At 40.6% G+C, this 17,257-nt stretch overlaps 1 protein-coding gene across 9 annotated transcripts in view; it reads left to right on the forward strand.

Moving 5' to 3' along the window:
* Positions 1–17,257, forward strand: part of slc4a5b (solute carrier family 4 member 5b) — a 61,643-nt gene that overhangs the window by 35,288 nt on the left and 9,098 nt on the right. For 5 of the 9 annotated variants that reach the window (XM_077243580.1, XM_077243579.1, XM_077243583.1 and 2 more), the window contains 11 exons: positions 5,760–5,888; positions 5,970–6,144; positions 6,809–6,942; positions 7,040–7,311; positions 8,615–8,670; positions 8,793–8,984; positions 9,148–9,261; positions 9,996–10,109; positions 10,300–10,461; positions 15,632–15,810; positions 15,890–15,962. In XM_077243580.1, the coding sequence (XP_077099695.1) occupies positions 5,760–5,888; positions 5,970–6,144; positions 6,809–6,942; positions 7,040–7,311; positions 8,615–8,670; positions 8,793–8,984; positions 9,148–9,261; positions 9,996–10,109; positions 10,300–10,461; positions 15,632–15,810; positions 15,890–15,962 (1,600 nt within the window). The remainder of the gene's footprint in view (positions 1–5,759; positions 5,889–5,969; positions 6,145–6,808; positions 6,943–7,039; positions 7,312–8,614; positions 8,671–8,792; positions 8,985–9,147; positions 9,262–9,995; positions 10,110–10,299; positions 10,462–15,631; positions 15,811–15,889; positions 15,963–17,257) is intronic. The other 4 variants (XM_077243585.1, XM_077243587.1, XM_077243581.1 and 1 more) reach the window with 3 other exon arrangements.

Below are 17,257 nucleotides of genomic sequence, written 5' to 3' on the forward strand. Positions count from 1 at the left end.
TGTGAAACAGCTCCCATCGTCACTCCCCGCTGGTACCAGTCGGCTGCTAACCAAGGCTGCAGAGCCGACACGCAGCTCTGAGTCACTCTGATTCACCTGTAGGCTGAAACCCAAGCCCGGTGAGGCACTTGGGACTTCAGCCAGCATTGTAGCGGGTGCATGCGCATCAGGCCCAGCTGAAGCACAGCCGCAGCTGATGCCATACAGCCTAGCCTCTGGAATGTCTTCAGAGGTATAATGCTGCCTTTCTGGAAAGACGTGGCTAGCTGTTCGAACAAGGCGCGCGCGCTGTGTCGATAAGTGGGCCGTCATCGCCACCGAGTCAAGTTCTATTCCTAGTTAGGAAACTGACTGACTGGGCAGTAATGAGCTCTTGGTCCAGTTGACCGTGAGACGCAAGCTTTCCAGATGGCTGAGAAGCGCAGCTCTGTGAGATATCAGTTCCATCTCTGACTGGGCTAAAATCAGTCAATTGTCCAAATAGTTCAGATTTCGCAGCCCTTTCACTCTCAAAGGGGCGAGAGCCTTATCCATGCATTTCGTAAATGTATGGGGTGCTAAGGATAGGCCGAACGGGAGGACGGTGTATTGATATGCCCGACCGTCAAAGGCGAATCTCAAGAATGGCCTGTGACGCGGGGCTATCGGAATCTGAAAGTATGCATCTTTCAGATCGAGAGAAACGAACCAGTCTCCAAGGCGAATGTTCGCGAGGATTTGTCTGGTCGTAATCATTTTGAACGGCCGTCTCATGAGAGCTTTGTTCAAATGTCTCAGATCTAAGATAGGTCTTAGAGCTCCGTCCTTCTTGGGTATGATAAATAACGGCTGTAGAAACCTGACTCGCTCTGAGAAGGAGGTACTGGTTCTATGGCCCCTTTGCACAGCAGTTTGGCTATTTCTAGAGCTATTGCGCGTGCTCTCTGATCTCTGTAACGGCGGCTCGCCGAGAGCTGTAACTGCCTGAACCACTTGATATGACCCGATTACTGGGAATGAGGAACATTTTGTGGCGATATTTATTGCGAGCGGAGCCTGGGGCGAAGTGTTTTTTTCCGTAAGCGTGAGTGCTCGTGGGCGGTCACGTGACTTACGTTCATAACATGGCCGCTGTGGGGCTGTTGCCTTGTAACAGAGCGTGCAGCGAGTAGGTGTGAGCACAGATTTGTGGGCACATTGTCTACATTAGCACTCGAGCGGCGTTTGGCAACTTTATGAGAGTGGGGTCTGTGAGCATGTGAGATACATGGGGCATAGTGTTTACATGTAGGGGTGAGCACTGACTTGTGGGCACGTTTTCTACACATAAAACACACTCGGCGTGAGCCGGATATCCAGAATGTATACTCTTTTTAAAATTTCTCTGCTTATAATGCATTATTAAGCAGCGCCGGGCGTTTATTAGTAAGCGTGAGCGCTCGTAAGCGGGCACATAACTTAGATTCATAGCCACGGGCAGAATAGCCTCCGGGTTCCGATCGCCACACTTTGTGGGCAGTGTTGCCAGATCTCGCGAGACAGATAAGCAACCAGGCCCGTGAAAACAAGCCCAAAACAAGCGACTTTTTCTCATAGACAGTAAAACAGTAAAAAAATTTCTACGGAGCCCCCCTAGGTTCCGGGAAAAGATAAATAAATAAATCATGTGTGCATGGTTTTACAATCCGTGGGGACGTATCGTTTTAAACTGTGGGTACAGATTATCAATTTACATCCATGTGGACAGATTGGTAAACTGTGCCCAGTTTTGTAAAACTGTGCACACGGTACAGTTTATTTTTCTTCTGTAATGAAGCTTGGCTGTCCATCCAGTGAAAAATGTTGGTACTGCGGCCAAATAAAATCTTACTGAAAAGTTCATTTTTTGAGATATCAACCTAAAATTTGGAACACAACTTCTTCAGATTTTTGGCTTACATTTTCTTGCAGTTTTAGAGTAAAATATATTTTGTAATATATATATATTTTATATAAAATATAAATAATTATATTTTTACATTGTTCATTTTCATAAACTCAAACTTGTATAACTTTTTTTCTGTTACACTTTCATAATTTCAAAATACTTCACTTCAACAATAATCTGGCAAATGTCTTCTTTAAAACAAGACCAACCATAGGTCTATATTCCAAAGCATTCTTGAATTACAACCATTTAAGTTTGAATAGTGATTTTCATGCCCATGAGAAAAAAGGGGGGGTGACAGTTAAAAGGTGAAACGATATTAAACTATAATATATCTATATCTATAATATCTAAAATATTATTAATATATAAAAACTCTCCTACAGTCCAGTCACCAATCAGTGTTGCCAAGTCCGCTTATTATAAGCGACTTTGGGCTTGTTTTTCTGTAAAGTCGCATACAAATAATGGTAGTCGCCGGTCGCGTTTTTTTTTTTGGGCTTGTTTCTAAAGTGTAGTTGCTTATTTGGGCTTGTGCTCAGCTTGTGCTCAGCTCAAGCAGATATTTTCTACATGTTATTTAAACGTAGGAGTTTGTCTTGCCTGTTCCCTCTGTCTCTCCCCTTTCCCTATACACAGAGTTTTTTCCCACCCACATCCTGCTTCTATTTGGCTCTGACCCTGATGGCACAGAGTACTAGCCAATCAGAGACAGAGCAGGGCAATCAGGTTTTTTTCTGGTTAGGAAAACGTCAGTGAGTTAGGTTTAAATGAGAATACCCGCGAGTCGCGAGTGATGGTGATAGAGACAAGTAGAATTTTGAGCTGTATGCACGTCCCAGCCGGGTTCGTCACTTATTTGGTTCCCCCAGAAACATTTCCGTTGTGTTCTGTGTTATTTGCAGTGCGTTTCTGTATTTGGTTGTGTTGTGAACTTTTGCAGCGCGTTTCTGTATTTAGTTGTGTTGTGAGTACTTGGAGCACATGCGTGTTGTGAAACTGTTGAAGATGTTTTCTTAATTTGCACGTGTTTTTTTCTATTTGCATGTGTTTTTTTCTACTTGCATGCGTTTTTTTCTACCTTCATGCGTTTTTTACTATTTGCATGCGTTTTTATTATTTGCATGCGTTTTCTTAAGTTGCAGCACGTTGAGCTCTCTCTGCCACCGTACGTGGCGATATTTATCGCGAGCGGAGCCTGGGGCGAAGTGTTTGTCAGTAAGTGTGAGCGCCCGTGGGCGGGCACGTGACTTACATTCATAACATGGCCGCTGTGAGGCTGTTGCCGTGTAACAGAGCGGGCAGCGAGTAGGTGTGAGCACAGATTTGTGGGCACATTCTCTACATCTAACACTCGAGTGGCATTTGCCAGCTTTATGAGAGTGGGCTCTGTGAGTGTGAGAGACACGGGGGTAACGTGCTTGCGTGTAGGGGTGAACACTGAGATGTGGGCACAATACTACTCTTAGAACACCACGGCATGAGCCGGATAACCAGAAGTTATACTCTTGAGATTTTGCAGGCGAGCGGGTTGAATTACCGGGAGGGGCGGGGAAGGAGAGAGAGAGAAGCTGGCGGGATGTAACGTAGTCCGGCATGCTCCGGGGTGACAGTTTTCACAGCGAAGGCCTCGAGTCGAGCCCGCAGGGTCGACTGCGGAAGCGCTTCCCATGTTCCGTGCCCAGGCAGAGAGCGCAGATCACATGGCAGTCTCCGGCGCTGGGCGGGGCTCTGCACGAGCCACAGGAATTGCGAGGAATTTTTAGAAAAACGCCTCGCGCTCTTTTAGAAAGAACACAGAAAGCAATAGCATTAAAAGGATATTCGTCGCCGGATGGCGTAGCAGGCACGGAAGGCTGAAGGCGGCGAAGACGGCCGGCTTCTTCAGGCTCTTTCCTCTGCTTGCTGGTCGCTGGTTTCAACGGCGGCGCCTTCTCTCAAAGTCCAGCGATGCGGAGAGTTTCGCTGAAGATGATGAAATCAGTGAGAAAACCTACGAGCCTGGCTTTTATACGCTACGCCACCCCCATTTTGGTGGGCTATGACGCGTGAGGACGTGACGTCACGCGCGAGGCTCAGTGGTAGGTTGCAGCAGTTGCCGCAGGGCAACCAATGAGCACGCAATATGGCCTGCTCTAGGTCTGCTAGCTGCTGCACTGCGTTGACAATAAATACAAAATTAAGGATAATTTCTCCCTTCAATATCTCGAGCAAAGATGACTTTACCCGTAGCGCAAGCTAGCTTACGCAATACGAGAGAACCTCTCATGGTGTGTGGCGTGGCGTGAGAGCGGCACCAAATTTGTGATTGGCTGTTATGTGGTGTGGGGCCAGGGTGGGCCAAGCTTCTGATTGGGTGGGAGCTACATGGAAAATATACACCTTATAGTGACTTTTTTTTATTGTTTTATTGCAGGTTTATTCTTGAATTCATTCTTAGGAAAATCCATCCTTACATAGGCGCCGATTTATGTTTTCCTCCGTGGGTACTCATGTGTGCGCACGCCCACTACACTTGTCATCTGCCTCATATTTGTGTGCTACTCAGTTTGCATATGTTCAAATACGCCTGTGTGTCTTTTCTTAAAAAAAAAAAAAAAGTAACGTTAGGCCTAGTCAAAAGTTTTTTGCATTTCAGAACCGAATGAGAAGCGCAGCGCCGCGTCTATGACAACTCGAGGTAGCCTATCGCACACCGGACAGGCACTTTGTCAGTTTATGGCCAGCAACATTGTAATGTTATGTTTAAGGAAATTATGGAATTAAGATGTCTTACTATGTTATTATGATTGTGCTGTACAATTAAATACAACCATTGCAAAGTCTGCAGTCTGAACACTTTATAGAATATCACCTGAATATCACCTGAAAACCCGATAACATCAGCAATTTTCATTCAAGCAGCAGATTCCTGTAAATGAATTAAAAGTACAACTAAATGTTTATTGCAGCACAGGTTGAAGTCAGTATATACATTAATGACGATTTCAGACAAATAAATGTAAATTTAATATAAAACTATGTAAATCGCACTCTGTGGCACAGCAGGATTTTGAACAAGGTCCTAAGCTGTAGCTGGGCGCCATAGCTGGGCGCTGCGGACAGACGCCAAATGGCGCCGCCGGTGTGTGTTATCCATTAGTTACACTCATAGAGAATAATGTGTTCGAATTTTAAAAGACATGGCACTGCGCGACGCGGCGCTGCGCTTCTCGTCCAGTGTGCGACCCCTTTTAGGAAATGGACAGCCGCCGACACGAACGCTCACACCTATTTACTTGATAATAAAGCCGTAAAGTAGGCTATCTTTCAACTCAGGACAGCGCCACTCATCACAAATACAGACAGGATTGGAGATCAAAAGTTTAACTGACACGTAACCGCGATCAGAGGCGTTTTCATCCGAGAAACGCTGCGATTGGTGATGGAGCAGGCGACTGACAGCGACATAACCAATCACAGTGTGACAGACGCTTCACAGTACCAACTGCAATGTTTCATTAAAAATGAATGTAGCCAACTGGCAGTCTGGCACACGTAGGTGCTCGGTATTTTCGAGCACCCACGGTATCGGGGCCTATGCATCCTTACACAGTGGAAAGTCTTAATGACCCCGAACTTGAACTGTTTTGTCAACATAATAGACATACAATACCGTTTACAAACTGCATTATCATTAAAAGCACACTCTGAAACATATTTTGTAACCTAAAACATGTACTTCATGTGGTAGCATCTAAATTGAAAAATATATTATTTAATACTTATTCTGTCATAATAAATATTACTCTTAATTAATGCTGTTGCATGTTTCAGGGAGTTTACGCAGAGTTCATTGTGTTTGTTTCTGCAGGAAGTCAGTTTTCTCTCTAAATGAGCTGGGGCAGCCGAACGGGAATGCAGGAGGAGGCGCAGCATCTGCAGAAGACGAGGAAATGCCAGCGCCGCATGAGCTTGGAGAGGAGCTGAAATTCACTGGCCGGTAGCGTCCGCTGAGCACCTGCTAGTGCTAGAGTTTCAGATTGACCTTACGCGACCTCTGAGACTCTTTCTGTTTGTGCAGATTTTGCGGAGGACTGTGGCTGGACATCAAACGTAAAGCGCCCTGGTGTCTCAGTGACTTCTACGACGGCTTCCACATCCAGTCGATCTCTGCAGTGCTCTTCATTTACCTGGGCTGCATCACCAATGCCATCACATTTGGAGGACTGCTGGGGGACGCCACGGACAACTACCAAGTAATTCACCTCCTAGCCACAAATGTTTGGATATAATGCCCATATTTTAATATAATTGACATAATGCCTATACAATAATCTCAAAACAGCCAAATATGAAGCAATTAATTGGCCTGGCCAGTATACAATTTCTATTTTAGAGTGCAAATTTAAATAAAAGGAGAAAGTGAGAGAAAGTTTAAAATAAGGCATTTTATAATAAAAATAAATGTATGAAAATGTACAGTATGTGAGAAATAAAGGTGCAATTGTGTGATATAAGGTCACAATTGCAAGAAAAAAAGTTGCAGCTGTGAGACATAATCACCTTTTAATTTTTTATTTTGAGGCAGAAACACACAGATGCCCATTTCTGCCACTTAATAATGCATTAGTAAATCATAATAATGACTTATTTCATAATTTTGTCTTTTTAAGTCATAATTATGAGGAAAAAATTTATTAATATTTGTAATTAATAATTGTGACTAAAAGTCGAAATTATGAGACAATTATGACAAATACTCATAGTTTTAAAAATTTTTGAATTTCTTATCACAATATTAAGTCAAAATTTTAATACATTAATTTCATGTTTTATTTATTGAAAGTGCATTCAGTGTTTGAACTTTTTTCTGTTTCATGATTTGCTCCAAAATTTTTGATGTGTCTCATTGACTCTCAGGGTGTGATGGAAAGCTTTTTGGGCACGGCTTTGGCCGGCGCGGTCTTCTGTTTTTTCGGCGGTCAACCGCTCATCATCCTCAGCTCTACGGGACCGATACTGATCTTTGAAAAGCTGCTTTATGAATTCAGCATGTGAGTGTGACATCCTGTAATTTAGTAAAGTTAAAAATCATCAAAATATGTCTTCCATTGAGTTTGATTCTTTAACTGAATTGTCGTCTGTGTTCAGAAACAATGACATTGACTACATGGAGATCCGGCTCTGGATCGGCTTGCATTCCTGCCTCCAGTGTCTGATCCTGGTGGCAACAGACGCCAGCTACATCATCAAATACATGACGCGCTTCACAGAGGAGGGCTTCTCCAGCCTCATCTCCTTCATCTTCATCTCTGATGCCCTTAAGAAAATGATGGGCACCTTCAATTATTACCCCATCAATCGAGACTTCAAGCCAGATTACATCACCAGCTACAAGTGTGAGTGCCAGGCTCCTGATCAAGGTGAGTCTGACCCCTTGACCCAGTGAAAAACAACCTCGGCCAGTCAGGCTGTGTGGCATTATTCTGTGAAATAAAAACTGACTCTATTTACTTTCTTCTTACACTTTCCTGACTTTTCATTCACCAGTGCATGTTCATTTCGGCTGTAGTTCTATTATAAAGATCATCAATTATTAAATTAGTTCATTTCATCTATAAAGCAGTTCTGCAGAAAACAGTGATGTCATCTTCCAGCTCAGTTCAGTTCTCATACAACAGCGTCAGTACAGTCAGATCAATAATACTGTTGAATATTAAGTGTCCCCAACTAATAATAATATGAATAACAATAACAATGTTTTAAAATATTTTATTCAAAAGTGGTTAATGTTTTTTTAAATAATAATATTTATATATACTATATATATATATACATATATATATATATATTTTTTTTTTATTCAAAAGTAATTATTATTAAAAAATAATACAGGTATTTTTTTTGTTATGAATAATAATAATGTTTGTTTTTTAATATGTTATTCAAAAGTAATTATTATTATTATTCAATAATAGAATTATTATTCAATGATACAAATATCAATATTAGTATCATAATTGTTATAAATAATTCAATTTTGTTAGTATGAATAATAATAATTACTTTTGGATGACATATTTTAAAAAAATAGTATTGTTATTATGTTTTAAAATAAATGATTCAAATAATTAATATTCAAAATAATAAAATGTATTGTTATTGTAATTATTTGTAATAATGAATGTAATAATGATAATAATATTTTTATTATGAATAATAGTAATTTTTTAATTACAATTTTTTGTCTTGATGAAAATATCATTTCAATTTAGTCAGTGTTTTGTGTTGCATTAATTAATTTGTGTCAATTTAACTAAAATGGCATTTCATTTTTGTCTACTAAAATGACTACAATTAATAATTTAATTTTTACTCTCCACAAATGACTTCAATCCTGCATTCGCTCATTGTTCTTGACCCAAAATATTTTCTGTTCAATAATGGAGGAAAAGTGTTTTCCATACTAAAATGTTATGTTGACCTTTTTTTGGTTTTTGGATGACATATTGGTTTGTTGACCACTGCAGCTTATGTGTATCAAATTTGTTTTTGTCGCCCACACTTGATTTGGATGCTGATTGGAGTAAGTATCGTCTACTGGCATGTTGTTACAATTCTTGACACCCCTTGAACATCTATATAAGATGTTATTGTATGATATGTATGATACGTCTTGTCAATAAGCATAAAACACTATTAGTGCTTGTTTACCTTCTGTTGCAGTGGCTTTCAACACTTCCTCTCCATTAGGCCTTGAAAACATCTCTGATTACTCTATGGTGAGTTGAACTGTTATGTTTTTCATAAGTTTTTCTTCACAAAAGATATCACTATTACTTTTACCATACTTTTTTACCGTTTTGTGGTCGGTGCGCACACACGATCTCACTCCTCCTCTCAGTTTAACTTCACGGCTCTGGACTGGAGTCAAATGACTAAGAAAGAGTGCTTGAGATTTGGCGGTTCCCTGGTGGGCAAATCCTGCAAATACGTCCCAGATCTGGCCATGCTGTCTTTCATCCTGTTCTTCGGCACTTACTCCATGACCATCTCGCTCAAGAAGTTCAAGACCAGCCGTTACTTCCCCACCAAGGTTGGGACACTGTGTTGAGCATTTTCACATGTATTTCCCATGTATTTCAATACACCTGCTTCTGTATTCTCTGGTACAGACCGTATGGAGACAGTTTCCCTTATCCTACTCCATATTGTATTTACCTCTCTCTTCCCCAACTTGCTTCTGTTTTTCTCCCAAGTGTCGCGCCTTGATAGCAGATTTTTCCATAATTATATCCATCCTGGTCTTCTGTGCTCTGGATTATGTGCTGTCCTTGGAAACTCCCAAACTGCATGTACCCACCCAGATAAAGGTCTATCTTTATGTTATGTCACAGACATGCCTTTCATGTTGGTTATATTTGAATGAAATGCTGCCTTCAAGTCTTCATCATGTTGTATATAGGGGAAAAGCATACATGAATGCCACCATAATGTTGTATAGTAGTAAGTTCTTGCATAAACATAGCCGCTAAGATAAAAATATAGTTCACCCAAAAATAAAAATTCTGTCATTAATTAATTACTCACTCTCATGTTAATCTGTTAAGTCGGTAAGACTTTCGTTCATCTTTGGAACACAAATGAAGATCTTCTTGATGAAATCTGAGAGCTTTCTGTCCCTCCATTGACAGCTACACAACTACCACCTTGATGCTTCAAAAATTTCATAAAGAGATTGTAAAATTAATCTATTTGTATTGAGCGGTTTAGTCCAAAATTTTCTGAAGAGACACGATCTCTTTATATGATAAACAGATTTAATGTTACATATAAACATTCATCAAACACATCAGTTGTGGTAAATGGAAGCATGATTGCTTGATGTGCGAGAACCAATGAGGATCATTCTCGTGTTACGCAGCACAAACAAATCACATCATATTAAAACTTCTCAGAAAGACTTGAAGGCATCAAACATGCCACTGTTGCATTTTTAAATCTTTTGCGCTTTTGTCTTATAAAGCCTTTGATCATCTCTAGTTCTTAATTAGTTGTGTCTAGTTTTCTATGTCTTCATCTTTCTCTTTCCTCTGCAAATGTGCAGCTTCGGAAACTCATCAGTGATTTTGCAATCTTCACGTCAATCATGACATTTGTTGGTCTTGATATGTTAATGGGACTTAAAACACCAAAACTGATTGTGCCAACTGAATTTAAGGTACGTTGTGCAATGAATACACCCGTATCTTTCTTTACCTCCCATTTGCATTTATTTGAGCCTTTTCTTCATGATTATGTACTAATATCACGTTAATCCAATGCGCGTTACAAAACATGCAAAGTGATTTCAGTGACAACCACTGGTTATTGCTATGCTGACTTTCTTGAGTATTGTTCTGTGTGTGTAGCCCACGCGTCCGGATCGCGGCTGGATCGTCATGCCTTTAGGGAAGAACCCGTGGTGGATGTGCATGGCCAGTTTTGTACCCGCTCTGCTGGTCACCATCCTCATCTTCATGGATCAGCAGATCACAGCCGTCATCGTCAACCGAAAAGAAAACAAACTAAAGGTGCTGGACGTCACCTATGAAACTTATTAGCTTTTAACAACACTCCACATCACTCATTCTCACACTCTAGCAACCACTCAGAACCACTGTAACTAAAAATATTTTGTTACTTTACATAAAAAAAATATAAATATTTGATGAAAATCTGTAAAGTAAAAGTAAGTAAAAGTCCCTGTAGTAATGTCCCCCTTCAGGTTACATGTGTATTGTTGTTGTGAAATATTTAATGACTTTTATAAAGAAAACATAAGAATAATTTTTATATTGTTAGCAATATGTCAAGGTGAGCATTTATTCTGACTGAACGTTTACTTATCCATACATAATTTTTTTTTTAAATCATGTTAAAATCTATGTAACAACTATCAAATATACAACAGGCTTTTGAGAAAGATTTATTTGTTCATCTCTCAGTCATCATTGAATCACACTGCATTATATGCTTTGCCCCCCCCCCCCCCCCCCCACAATAAAAACTACAGAGCTTTGATCATAAAACTAAGTATTTTAATATCATCTTACTAAGACGTATTATTGGCAGATATAGAGTGACGACTGATATTTATATGCATTTTATAGAAGATCTCATTGAATTAATAGCTGTCAGAATTTCATCTCACTTTTTGGCCATATAAATATCAGCAACGGCGTGAAATTGCATATTTTTGCTGAGTTTTGGCCTCTGATTAAAATTAGATTTTTAGGACTATTATTTCATGTCAGGCTTTACAGAGTTAAACTTAAACTAAAAAAAGAGACAGTTTTCTAAAAACTATCTGTAATCATTTTCAAGTTGAAGTATTAAGATTCAATTGCTGTCCATCGTGTCCGATGATGACTTCCTTCGAATTAGATTTCTCCACAGAGTCCTGTTTTTTGCCTGGCGATCCTAGTTGCCTAGTGGAATCTGTTTATGCTTGAGATTCCTTTTAACTGTGTCTTTGAAGCGCAGCTTTGGCCTACCTATGCCACGGTGCCCCTCTGTGAGCTGGGAGTAGATAATCTGTTTTGGTAGTCACTATTGTCCAGTCTTCTCAGATGGCCAGCCCATCTCAGATTGCGCTGGATTAATGTTTCGTACATACTAGGTGTGTTGGTTTAGTCTAGTAACTCTTTGTTTGATATATGGTGCCACTATTTAATGTCTAGAATTTGTCTCAGGTGTCTCATCATGTAGGCATTAATGTTGTGTGCTTTAGTAAAGTCTACAAATACCATGAAGAGAGGCCTATTCTGCTCAATTCACTTTTCCTGTATCTGTTTTAGGTAGAATATCATGTCTACCGTTCCTCTACCTGGTCGAAAACCACATTGGGCCTCAGGGAGGATTGTTTCAGCATGCGTTGCTAGTCTGTTGAGGAGAATTCTGGCAAATACTTTTCCTGGAATAGAGAGAAGTGAGATGCCTCGATAGTTCCCACATACACATCTGTCGCCTTTCTTGAAAATGGTAATCAGTTGTGCGTCCCTCCAGTCTTGTGGGACAGATCGGGAGTCCCATGCTGCAGTTATGATCTTGTGCAGTGCATCTAGTAGTTTGGTGCCACCTTGCTGGATTATCTCAGGATGGATTCGGTCAGCACCTGGGGCCTTACCACTACTTAGCAAATTCACAGCTTTATGGACTTCATCAATGGTAGGGTGGGCATCCATCCATTGCTGAGTAGGTGCTTGAGGAATAGTATCCGTCACATGTTGGTCGACATCTGTGCGACATGTAAAGGGCACCTATTATGCAAAATTCACTTTTACATGGTGTTTGAACATAAATGTGTGTTGGCAGTGTGTGAGCAAAACCACCCTAGAATGATAAAAATCCACCCAGTGTTTTTTTTACAATCTCAATAAATCATAAGCACTGTCTCAGAATGAGCTGTTCTAAGATTCGGTGCAGTGTGAAGTAGAATTGCGCAAGCCCCACCGACGTGGTTTGATTGACACTGTGGTTTTGGCATAGACCCCGCCCTCGGTGATCTGTTCACCATCCTCCATTGTTTCAACACAACCAGTGTTCCGACGATTTGTGCTGCCTTGTCGAAAATGTCTCCTAAGAAACATAACTGTTCTGTTGTGGGATGTAATAATGTACATAGTAGTTTTCACTTACTTCCGACATCAGAGCCACTGAAAACGCAGTGGATGGATTTTATTTACGAATTAAAGGCGCCACTTAAACTTCCAAAATACGTTTATGTTTGCGCGAATCATTTTCTGACTGACTGTTTTGTGAACGAAAGCAGGTCTTGCTTCAAAGTTAATCCTCAAGTGTGGATCGTTGCCTACTGTTCGCGATCCAACGTCACCTCCAGTAGAAGTAAGTGTATTTTATGATTTTTGAGCAAATAGTCATTTCAGTCGATGTCAGCCAATTCAACAACAAATGCGTCTAAAGTTGTTGTCGTCGTTGGTGGGTTGTCCCTCGCATAAATGTAATTTCGTTTGTACGTAGCAAATGTTATCACAGTATTTGTGTTTGTAGTTTCAAAAAATTGCGCCAACGTTATCACAGTTTGTGTGTGTCTGTGTGTGTGTTGCACATCCATAATTGCAAAGGGGACGCGATTACAACTCTATAACGTACATAAATGTATGAAATAACCATTCCGAGACGTCTTGGTCCATTGTCATTTGTGTTTCTTCTGCCGGAGTCTCTTCATCATCTGGGTCTGATGATTCCGGTTCAAACATGTACGGCTGAATGCCATACAAAACAGCGGGTCTCTCACTCTCTGCCATTCTGCTTCTACCGACTGTTGTTTGCAAATTACGCCCTCATCCAAACGCTGGGCGGGGATATGCAGCTCATTTATATTTAAGGTGCGACACACCAAAAAAGCTTTTTTTTAAAACAGGCCCCCAAAATGACATTTTAAAATAGTTATAATAAATTAACTGTGGGGTTGTTTTGCTTAAACTTCACAAATACATTCTGGGGACACCCGAGACCAATATTACATCTTGTAAAAAGGAGCATAATAGGTGCCCTTTAATAGACTGCTAAAGTGTTCAGTGCATCTGTTCAGTAGGTCCTGCTTTTCACTTAGTAGGGTTGCATTCTCAATAGCGAGAAGTTGATCGGGGTAGTTGATCCGCGGACCCCATACTGCTTTCATGCTCTGGTAAAATTCTTTTCTATAATTCATGTCTGCCAGTTGTTGTAGCTCCACTGCCTTTTTTGCCACCACCAATAATTTTTCAGCTCTCTGCACTAGATTAGAGTGCTTCCTGAGTTCTGCTTTGGCCGATTTGGTGTTTCTATTCAGCACTTTGTTTCTTGCCTCATTTCTTGTTTTTATGAGTTTGCTGAGCTCCTCATCATTCTCATCGAACCAGTCTTCGTTTCTCTGGCGTGCGATCCCAGATGTCATCTTTGCTGTCTCATAGACGACGGATTTGAATGAGTTCCAAGTTTCGTCCATAGAGACTGTAACAGTTGGGTCCGTCAGTCTTTCATTTAGAGCTGCTTCAAAAACTTCCCTTACATCGTTACGCTTTAGTTTGAGGACGTCCAGCTTTTTATTGGCCGTTTAAATTTGTATATCATCTTCCTTATCTTTAGACGGGTTGTCGACACTATCAATATGTGGTCTGTGCTGCAGTTTGCCCCACGCATGGCTCTGGTATCCAAGAAGTCCTCCATGTCACGCTGGCGAGTGACAATGAAGTCAATCAGGTGCCAGTGGTGTGAGCGCGGGTGCATCCATGAGTTCTTGTGCGCAGCTTTGTGTTTGAAGATTGTATTGGTGATGGCAAGTTTAAACTCTGTGCATAGTGAGAGGAAAAGCTCACCATTAGAGTTAACCTTACCTGTTCCGAACTTCCCAAGGACTTTCAGCCATGTGGTGCTGTCTTGGCCTACCCTGGCATTGAAGTCGTCTAGTAGGATGATCTTGTCAGAGTTTGGGATTGCCCTTAGAACTTGGTGCAGTTGGGTGTAGAAAGTTTTGATTATCTCCGGGCTGTTCATCATTGTTGGTGCATATGTCGCGATCAGGGTACAATTCCGATTGTTTGTTAACGGCAGTCTGAGGGTCATGATCCTGTCATTTACAGGTTTTGGGTCCTGTATCAGCTTCGGGTTTAAGTGATTTGATACTGCGAGAGCAACACCAGCCTCACTTCTTTGCCCTGATGGCTTCCCACTCCAGTATATTGTGTAGCCACTTTCTTCCCTAATACTGCCTGACTCAGGAAACCGTACCTCGCTCAGAAGCGCAATGTCTATCTTATATTTTATTAGTTCACGAGAGATTATAGCTGAACGTCTCTCGGGTCTGTTAGCTTCTTTTCTGTCAAGCATGGTTCTGATGTTCCATTTTGCGAATTTCATGTTGATGGATTTATGGTGGACCTTTTTAACCTGGGCGACGTCCTGCAGGTATGATTTTCTTTTTCTGTGAGATTTCATAGTTTTTTGAAGGAGTGCTAGCAATATCTGTTAAGGATTCACTGGGTTTTGCTAGTTGCCAGTGAGCCCCTCTCTTCTGCTAAGTTTGCCCACCTGGTAAGGAGAATCCAAGACGAGAGAGAGCAGCTTAGCAGTCGCAGTGTCTGACCAAAAGTTTAGGCAAAGACAATACCCCATCCAAATGCCCTCACAGGCTGACGACACACCTGGATTTTCTGTTAGGGTTGACTCCCTTAGCCTTTGTCTTTACAGGGACGTGACTGGAAGGCAGCAGGCTGCCGGCTGGGTAGATGGACGCAAGACCCTAGGTGCATGCGCCCTTAAGGATAGGTGTTGTGTTTGTCCCGCCAGGGTGTCTACCCACCCTCTCACTCCCTATGCGGGCCAGTGAGTTCACCAGATTAGTCGCCGGTGGCTTGACCATGGAACAGGTGGTACTGGTTTACATGTTACCAGTAGCAAGCTTCCAGAAAGCCTGACCTGACCTGAGTATAAGATTATTAAAACTGAAATAAAACTAAATATATAAAAAACATAAAAATTACCAAAGCACGTAACAAAATTATTAACACTTATAATACTATAATAGTATATAAATAATTCTAAAATAACACTGGCTTGCACCCACTGGTGACCAACTGCAATCCCTCAGCACCATGATGTTGAATTATGATTATGTAATATGCATGCATGTCTATAAACAGTAATGTGTTGTTCCATCTAGCATTGGACAATGTCTTTTCCCCATTTTCCCTGGAGCAGAAAGGTTGTGGTTATCACCTGGACCTGTTCTGGGTGGGCATCCTCATGGCCGTCTGCTCCTTCATGGGTTTACCCTGGTACGTAGCAGCCACGGTCATTTCCATCGCCCACATCGACTCTCTGAGGATGGAAAGTGAGTCAAGTGCTCCTGGTGAGCAGCCACAGTTTCTTGGTGTACGGTAAGTCAAAGCAAGGCCTTTTTTGTGGATTTAAGCGTAAATATCAGTATGAGAATTATTCCGTTTCTGTTTATCGTAGGGAACAGAGATTCACAGGGATATTGGTGTTTGTCCTCACTGGAGTGTCTGTCTTCCTTGCACCAGTACTACAGGTAATCAAAACTGCACTTTACTTTTATAAAATCATGCTTGTTTTTTGTCACTTGAGCTCTATTTGGACAGTAATTGTGCCTCATGGGGATGTAAGGTAATTGCAACAATTCAAGTCAAGTCATCTTTATTTCTATAGCACTTTATAAAAAGCAGCTTTACAGTGATAAACAGGAAAATAATGATTCGATGATGCAAACAGAATTCAATTCAAATAAAGCAGCTCTGAAAAGACAGTCATTATTCTTTTGAAATCAGTTCATTGTGGATTCATTTCGGTACAATAACTGTGTAAAGTACATCAATTCTGAAATGAGTTCAGTTCAGCTTTAAAGCAGCTGTGCAGAAAACAGTGATGTCATAATAGTCTCAGTGCCGTCAAATCAGTAATATTGCTGAATATTAATATTATTGAACATTTAGTCTTACATGTAGTTTTATTACCGCCCGAATCTAGAATGTCTGTGTTTTTCTCTCACCACCCATGTATAAATCCCCAGGCTAATTAATGCTGCCTTCACTTGCTTTCAAAAATTGCCTACTTCCCACTTCTGAAGTCATGATTACGAGCTCCTGGGGTTCATGTGTTTTGTTGTCAGAGAAATGGAATCACAGATGACACCAGGACTGAGACGTTTCTCAAAAGCATTTGTGAGCTGTTGATCATAGAGACCATTGGGGCTTACAATGCTTTTTAGAAACGCAGCCCAGGTTTTTTCTTGCCTATTTCTTGGGGAAATCTTATTAAAGCCAAACTTTATTAAAGATATTTAATTTTGGATAAAATGTAGCGTCACCATTCATTGGCAACCATATAAACATTCACCGCGCTATCTAGATTCTGGAATTTCTGTCAAATGCAGGCTATTTTCGCTGTGTATACATACAATATGCTTCAAATTATTATTCATATATGTAAATAGGCTCTGGTTTAACAAAAAGACTAGCAATGTAGGTACTGTTGAAAAAACTAATAAAGAATAGCAGTCACATCAGAAATCGTTCTTGTTTAAAGTTTATGGCATACCAACTCGGTAACTTGGGTATCAAAATTATCTCAGAGTTTCCCAGTTGTAAATATGACTTGAGAATGTCCAATTTCTGACTAGGAAACTCGTATTTACAAAATATTTCCTTTAGCACGTGAAGGCAGCATAACCATTGAAACTGTAGCGTGTAAATTGTCTTATTTTTAAATATATTTAAATATTCAAATAATGAAAAATATTATTTTTCTATTATTAAATTAAATATGAATATATTAACTGTCCAAGCAATAACAGACATTTTGTTTACA

The sequence above is a fragment of the Siphateles boraxobius genome, unplaced genomic scaffold (assembly GCF_051911475.1).
Source record: "Siphateles boraxobius isolate OS27281-9 unplaced genomic scaffold, OSU_SipBor_1 25, whole genome shotgun sequence".
Lineage (NCBI taxonomy): Eukaryota > Metazoa > Chordata > Actinopteri > Cypriniformes > Leuciscidae > Siphateles > Siphateles boraxobius.